Source organism: Ictidomys tridecemlineatus, chromosome X, assembly GCF_052094955.1.
Source record: "Ictidomys tridecemlineatus isolate mIctTri1 chromosome X, mIctTri1.hap1, whole genome shotgun sequence".
Classification (NCBI taxonomy): Eukaryota; Metazoa; Chordata; class Mammalia; order Rodentia; family Sciuridae; genus Ictidomys; species Ictidomys tridecemlineatus.
The window spans coordinates 87,747,317-87,755,350 of NC_135493.1; the positions used below are offsets into that span (position 1 = coordinate 87,747,317).

At 50.1% G+C, this 8,034-nt stretch overlaps 1 protein-coding gene across 2 annotated transcripts in view; it reads left to right on the forward strand.

Moving 5' to 3' along the window:
• Positions 1–8,034, forward strand: part of Syn1 (synapsin I) — a 52,686-nt gene that overhangs the window by 42,735 nt on the left and 1,917 nt on the right. For both annotated transcript variants that reach the window (XM_005324025.4, XM_005324026.4), the window contains exons 6-12: positions 3,837–3,899; positions 4,656–4,798; positions 4,891–4,965; positions 5,112–5,214; positions 6,562–6,708; positions 7,129–7,216; positions 7,314–7,905. In XM_005324025.4, coding sequence (XP_005324082.1) covers positions 3,837–3,899; positions 4,656–4,798; positions 4,891–4,965; positions 5,112–5,214; positions 6,562–6,708; positions 7,129–7,216; positions 7,314–7,905 — 1,211 coding nt within the window. The remainder of the gene's footprint in view (positions 1–3,836; positions 3,900–4,655; positions 4,799–4,890; positions 4,966–5,111; positions 5,215–6,561; positions 6,709–7,128; positions 7,217–7,313; positions 7,906–8,034) is intronic.

Consider the following 8,034-nt stretch of genomic DNA (forward strand, 5'->3'; position numbering starts at 1 on the left):
CTTCAAGCTCACAACAAGCCTTGAAGGTGGAAACAAGTAGGATTCCCTTTTTACAAATGAGGAAATATGAGACATAAAGGTAGTGGAGACAAGGCATGGCTGGGTTTGAATCTAGGCTCAGTGACTCTGGGACCCCAACCCAAGTATGGCACAGTACTGGAAGGCAGGGAATGGTGCTAGTGAGCATCAGAGAGCATTAGGAGGGGGGTTGAGTGAATGGTGGTGAAAGAAGTTAGTGAGTCAGTAAAAACCCGTTCCCCACCCCATCCTGCCCTGCCCCTACCCCACTAACTGTTCCACACCCCTGGTGGGGGGTGGAATGAGGCAACCCCTGCCCACCAGCTTCCCAATGATGCAGGAATATTCCCGGGTGTCCTGGGGAGGGTTCTGAGGGCTGATGAACATTCTTGGTCAATTTAGGGAGGATAGACCAATAATGATGAGAGGATGATGACAGCAGCCACTTACAGAGTACTTACTGTGTACTGTGGGCTTTGGACTTAGTGTAAATTATCTCATTCACTGTCTGCTACCTCCTTGCTAATTAAGTTTGGTTAACTTAGGGAGGTTAGTTCAATAACCACAACAACACAATGCAAACCACTATCAGCACTTACGAACTGTTTACCGTGCATGAGCGCTGCTCTGAAGCCATTGTATGTACATTATCTCTTTCAATCAGTCCCGGTGACCCACCTCCTTGTTCATTAATGCTAGCTGATACTCTTCCTGACATCCCTAGATAAGGTTCATATACTCATTACACAATGAGGAAACTGAGACACAATAGGGGTCGAGCCATCTGCCCAGGAATGAGGGTGAAGAAATGACTACATTGGAGGGACAATAAAAGGAGGAAGGAAAGAAAACCAAAAATTTGTAGAAGCTGATTGTGAAAGTCGGGAAGTGAGAGTAAATGAGACAGGGGTCTGAGTAACTCCATGGCAGGATTGAGGGAGAAGTGAAGACAGGGAAAGTCCTGTCTTGGTTCCTCACTGACCCTTCTTCTGACGCCAACTCTTTATCTCTGAAATCTGAGTCAGCACTCAGTTTTGCCAACTATTTACTTCTGAGGAGTTGTATGGATCTGGGTTATTGCACAGGTTTGAAATGGGGTGGATGTGGGTTTCACAGAGGGGTGTCTGGATCTGTGACCATCTGGGGAGTTGGAGAGGTGTGGTGGCCCAAAGGGACCAGTTGTCATGTATACAAGGGATGATCCCCACAATGTACCAAGTGCTTGATCTGATTGTGCCCATTGTACACAATAAGAAACTGAGGGGCTGGGGATGTGGCTCAAGCGGTAGCGCGCTCGCCTAGCATGCGTGCGGCCCGGGTTCGATCCTCAGCAGCACCACATACCAACAAAGATGTTGTGTCCGCCGAGAACTAAGAAAAAATAAATAAATGTTAAAATTCTCTCTCTCTCTCTCTCTGTCCCCTTCTCTCTCACTCATTCTTTAAAAAAAAAAAAAAAGAAAAAGAAACTGAGTCCCAGAAGGGTTAACCAAATTATCTGGGATGTCAAATGGCCTTAGGCAGAGGAGAGGCCAAGATTCAAGTATGAAAGCTGGGCCCATTGGTGCCTGCCTGAAAGTCCCAGCTACTGGGGAGGCTAAGGTGGAAAGGAGGATCCCTTGATTTTTTTGTTTTTGGTTTTTGTGTTACTGGGGATTGAACCCAGGGGTGCTCTACCACTGATCTACAGCCCTAACTCTTCTATTTCATCATGAGACAAGATCTCCCTAAATTGTTGAGGCTGGCCTTGAACTTGCCATCCTTCTGCCTCAGCCTTCTGAGTAGCTGAGTTTACAGTTGTGTACCACTGCACCCAGCTAGGAGGATCAAACGAGTCCGGGAGTTCAAGACCAGCCTGAGCAACAGAGCAAGACTCTAAGTAGTACATGCCTGTAATCCCAGTGGCATGGGAGGCTGAGGCAGGAGGATCACGATTTCAAAGCCAGCCTCAACAACTTAGCAAGGCAATTAGCAACTCAGTGAGACACTGTCTCTAAAATAAAATTAAAAAAAAATATTTAAAAAGGGCAGAGGATGTGTTTCCATGGTAAAGCACCCTTGGGTTCAATGCCTGGTACAAAAAAAAAAAAAAAGAAAGAAAGAAAGAAAGACTCAAATCTGGGGATCCAAAGTCCCCTGAAGTGTGTACCTGGAAGGGCACATACTTACACATATCCACAGCATTGTGTTCAGCCTCAGGTCCAGGGGAAGCAAGGACGGTTTATGAAAAAGACCTAGAAAGCGGAGCTGGTTACGCATGTGCGCACACAGCTCTCTGCTATGTTTCTGCTGCTGGGAGTTGCATGTGTGCCCCTCTGTGTGTTGTAAGCCCATCCCTGAGAGTCAGGTATGCCTGATTATTTTTTGCTGTTTGCTTCTGGGAGTTGTAGGTCACATATGCAATCATGAATGTATCGTCCACTGGTGTGTGCTATGCGTCTGCCTGAGTAGAATGTCACACATGTGTCTGATTGTTTCTCTGGCGTGATGCCTGGAGGATTCCTCTCACCTCCCCCATCTGCAGTCTTAACATCATGCCTAAATCCTCCTGCCCCCCTCCAGTGACGCCAGTCATTTGAGAAATGAGGAAGGAGGGGTGCAGAGGGAGGGCAAAGCCTGAAGGTCAATTGGTCACTCTGAGTCTGCCAGCTTCCTGTGCCTGTCGGGAACTGGGAACCACCACCGCCCCAGCAGCCCCTCCTCCGGGAATGCCATCTCTACCCTGTCAGCAGGAGGCAGGGGCCCTGCACAAGTGCCCATGTGCTGTGGTGCCTAAATGTGTGTGTGAATGCCCAGCAGTGTTGTCTGTAAACTTAGGAGAGTTGTGGATATCTCTGATTGTGCATATATCTGTTTCACATATGGCAAGGCATGTTGTGTGTGTGTGTGTGTGTGTGTGTGTGTGTCTTGATATACTTTTTGTGTGCCCCAGAGTGTGGCATGGATCTATGTTATGCAGCTCTGGTTATGTGAAGACCTAGAAGTGTATGCTCCTCCTGTTTGTTGTGTAGATCCTTCTATTGGTTGTGCATGTGACTAGGAGTGTTCCATGTGTGCCTGTGTTGAATATATGCCCAGTTCTGTTGCATGTGCCTGAAAAATTGTGTGAGCCTCTGTATTGTATGAGTGACCCAAAGGATCTGGGCATCTCTCTGTCAGTGAGGTTTGGGCAAGGGTGCCGATGTGTGTTTGAGTCCAGGAGTACTGGCTTCTGTCCATGTTTTGAGCCCCCGGATGGCAGAATAGCCTTGTGGGGAATGACTGTGTGGGTCTCTGTAGCCCCAGAGTTAGGTGTGCTTTGGGCATACGTTGGTTGGTCTTCTCAACGTGCTTGAGCATCTCTAGGTTTGGCTGGGTAGATCAAGTCTGAGGGTTTGTGTGTCTCGAAAGTTGTGTACGTGTGTGGATGAGGCTTACACACAATGCTTGGCTGAGAGGTCCGATTGCTACATGCTAACCACCACACCCCCATACACACATGCACACTCACCTCACTGTCATCCATCCATTGTAAAAACAAACTTTCTCTTTTCTGGGAAAGTCCCCCACCCTCATCCCATGCCTTGCCTTGGGAAACCAGGGGCAGGAAGTGTGGGACTTAGTGGGTGGAGGGAGGGACAGGCAGGCAGGACTGGGTTTGAATCTGGGCTTGGAGATGCTGTGTGACTCCCAGCTGCTGCCCGACTGGGTCTAACCCACCTTTTCTGCAAAATGCTCATACTGTGGCTCATGCTGGATGGGGCTGCTGAACACCAACTCACTCTTGGTGGTTGGCACTCCTTCCCTGACCATGCCTCTTCTGCCTTTGTCCCCTCCAGCTTAGCAGCACAACGTACCCTGTGGTTGTGAAGATGGGGCATGCACACTCGGGAATGGGCAAGGTGAGTTTCCAGCTGGGGTGTGTGCTCGTAGTGTGCACGTATTTGCCATGAATGCTCCTGGCACTATGGTCTTGTAGGTGTGTGTCTTTGTGAGCTCAGTGCACACCAGTAAGTTTGACAGTGTGTCCTGGGATGTCTTCATCTATTTAGATTTTTGCTTTCTCATATTCAACTATTTTGTCAGTCTACTTTTTTAATGTGTGTTCAGCCAATTTTGTACATCCTGTTACCACGCTAGCATCTCCAGCACTGTATCTGTGTGGATATGCATGTCTCTGTGCTGAATATGCACCATGTCATTTTTTTTATGTTCCAGGGTCTTGGGGTCCAGTATGCTTGCCATCTAGCTGATTGTGTCTGTGTGTGTATAAGCAGACTTGTAATTTGTAAGTTTGAGTGTGTCCCGCTTCTATGTTTGTATATTGTGTATACAACCAGGTCTGTGTCTGGCTGCCCATATGTGCATACTGTATAGACACAAATGATTTTTTTACAGCTTTATTGAGAATTCACATGCCTTAGAACTTACCCATTTAAAATGGTCAATTTAGTGGTTTTTTTTAGCATGCTCATAGAGTTGTATATACCCAACTCTGTGTTTGTGCCCATGGACAAAACAGGAGACCCACAATTATGCATGCTTGAGTGCTTTAGAGTGCCCACCTAATTTTTAATATACTGTGTGTCATGTGTACACACCACTCCAGGAGCACCCACTCCCCACTGCTGTCCTGATCCCCACCCCTATGCCCATAGGTCAAAGTGGACAATCAGCATGACTTTCAGGACATTGCAAGTGTTGTGGCGCTGACCAAGACATATGCCACTGCTGAGCCCTTCATTGATGCCAAATATGATGTGCGTGTCCAGAAGATTGGGCAGAACTACAAAGCTTACATGTGAGTGGAGAGATGGGAGCTCAGGAAGGGGTCCCCTGCTCTGTCCCATGCAGCCCAGAGACCCCCTGACTCTCTCTTCTCTTGTCCTCCAGGAGGACGTCAGTGTCAGGGAACTGGAAGACCAACACAGGCTCTGCGATGCTTGAGCAAATTGCCATGTCTGACAGGTGGGGCACCTGAACTCAGAGGAGGGGTGGGGGTGGGGAGGGGGAGGGGTGGGGGAAGGGAGGGGTGGGGGAGGGGGAGGGGGAGGGCAGGAGTGTGGCCACCTGAGCAAAACGCTGATAGGCTGCCCTGCCCCTCTTCTTGGCAGGTACAAGCTGTGGGTGGATACATGCTCGGAGATCTTTGGGGGACTGGACATCTGCGCGGTGGAAGCACTGCATGGAAAGGACGGAAGGGATCACATCATTGAGGTGGGAGCACCCAGAGATCAGTGGGGCACAGAGTGAGGAACACATCCATAGCATCAACACACAGAACTATGAAGCACTCTGCAGCTCTGAAAGTCCTCAGCAAATGACAATGTGTTTGGTAAACTGTAAAATACCTTGTGAACTGGGACATCCCTAGCAAATGTCAAAACACTTAAACTCTAAGCTGGGGTCGGGGTTTGTAGGTCAGTGGTGGAGTGCTTGTGGAGCATACACAAGGTCATGGGCCATCCCCAGCACCATAAAACCAACCAAAAAAACCCCAAAACTAACCTGCTCTGTAACTTGGACATCCTTGGTGAATGGTAAAATGTATTAAACTAGAAAGTGCTCAGTGAATCAAGACATCTTGATGAATGGCAAAGCATTTAGTTACCTTGAAATTGTTCTGTGAAACTGGGCCAATGGTGAAGCATGTTGTAAAAGACAAAGCACCTAGCAAATATAAAGTGGGGACTGGCAAACATTTTCTATAAAGAACCAGACAGTATATATTTTGGACTTTGTTGGCCATATGGTCTATTGCAGTGACTCAACTCTGCAAAAGCAGCTAAAGACAATATGTAAACACCTTAAGTGTGATGGGGACACAATGTATGTATTTGTGTCCAAAATTTGTTTATGGACACTGAAATTTAAATTTCTTATTTTTTACATGTCATCAAATCTTTTCATTTTTTTTAACCATTAAAAGATATCAGGCCGGGTGCGGTGGCGCACACCTATAATCCTAGCGGCTCGGGAGGCTGAGGCAGGAGGATTGCAAGTTCAAAGCCAGCCTCAGCAACTTTGAGAGACCCTAATTAACTCAGTGAGATCCTGTCTCCAAAAAAAAATTTAAAAGGGCTGGGGAGGGACTGGGGTTGTAGTTCAGTGGCTGAGTGCTTGCCTAGCATGAGTGAGGCACTAAGTTCGATCCTCAGCACCACATAAATATAAATAAATAAAATAAGGTATTATGTTCATCTACAACTAAAAAAAATTTTTTTAAATACAAAAAAGGGCTGGGGGGTGTGACTCAGTGGTTAAGTGCCCCTGGCTTCAATCCCTGGTACCATCCTTGGCTCATAGCTCATACAAAAACAGGCAGCATGCCAAGCCAGATTTGGCCCAAGGGCCCTGATTTGCAGACCCTGCTCTAATGTACCTAGGAAGCTGTCAGGTGCCTCATAACAGACAAGCCCTCCTCATAGGGAATAATCAAGGCCACTTAAAAACTGGAGCTCACTTCCTTGCAGTGCCTTGCTTTTGCCAAGCAAAAGTATTCTCACTGTCACCTCACATGCACTTTCTGCCTCGCCACTCACTGGATCCCTTTTCATCCCCCAGGTGGTGGGATCCTCCATGCCTCTTATAGGTGACCACCAGGATGAAGATAAGCAGCTCATCGTGGAACTCGTGGTCAACAAGATGGCTCAGGCCCTGCCTCGGCAGCGGCAGAGGGATGCCTCCCCTGGCAGGGGCTCCCACAGCCAGGTAAGGCCCTTGGCATTGAGCTACTGGCAGGGAGGCCAGCCCTTGGTCAAGATACCCCATTGAACCCATAATCAGTAGGCTAAGATGGCAGAGCATAATCAGTTTTGTTAAGATGGCAGAGGCTGGCAATTGTGTAGGAATTAAAACTTTATAACCAGAGGTTCAACTAGCATCACCTTAATGCACATGTGGCTACAACTGCCAGTTGTTTAAAAAATGATAAATCACTGCTACCCTGACTTCCCTGAGTGCTTCTCTACCCCTGAGTATGGGGTGGGAGCCTCAAAACCCCATATCTCCTCATCTGGCCACAAATGGGGCAACACCCAGCAAAGAGGGAATCCATGTCACCCTGATTTGGCTGGTGCTCCATAGGTTGGTAACTATGTTTAACCTGTCTTCTCCATTCCTCTGCCATAGACTCCATCCCCAGGGGCCCTGCCCTTAGGCCGCCAGACCTCCCAGCAGCCTGCAGGGCCTCCAGCTCAGCAGCGACCTCCTCCCCAGGGTAAGTGAGGGCAGGCTTTCTCAGCCCCTCTGGTCTCAAGTAGACCCCATCTTTCACTGGCTCCCTCTCATATGTGCCTTCTCTCTCTGTCCCCCAGGTGGCCCTCCACAGCCTGGCCCAGGGCCCCAGCGCCAGGGACCCCCACTGCAACAGCGCCCTCCACCACAGGGCCAGCAGCACCTTTCGGGCCTTGGACCCCCAGCTGGCAGCCCTCTGCCTCAGCGCCTACCAAGTCCCACATCCGCACCCCAGCAGCCCGCGTCCCAGGCCGCACAGATGACCCAGGGTCAAGGCCGCCAATCCCGGCCAGTGGCAGGAGGCCCTGGGGCGCCTCCAGCAGCCCGCCCACCTGCCTCCCCATCTCCCCAGCGCCAGGCAGGCCCCCCACAGGCTACCCGACAAACATCTGTCTCTGGTCCAGCTCCACCAAAGGCCTCAGGGGCCCCACCTGGTGGGCCACAGCGTCAAGGCCCTCCACAGAAACCCCCAGGCCCTGCTGGTCCTACACGCCAGGCCAGCCAGGCAGGTCCCGGACCCCGCACTGGGCCACCCACCACGCAGCAGCCCAGGCCTAGCGGCCCAGGTCCCGCTGGACGTCCTGCCAAACCACAGCTGGCCCAGAAACCCAGCCAGGACGTGCCGCCACCTGCCACCGCCGCTGCCGGGGGACCCCCTCACCCCCAGCTCAAGTAAGGGGACTCCTACAGCAGCCTTCGCCTTGCTGCTCACAAAGCGGGCTCTGGCCCCAGTAGGGCAGCCCTAGTTCCCATGCTCCTTAGACCGTGGACCTATTCAGTGGGAGCTGAAGCCAAACCCCT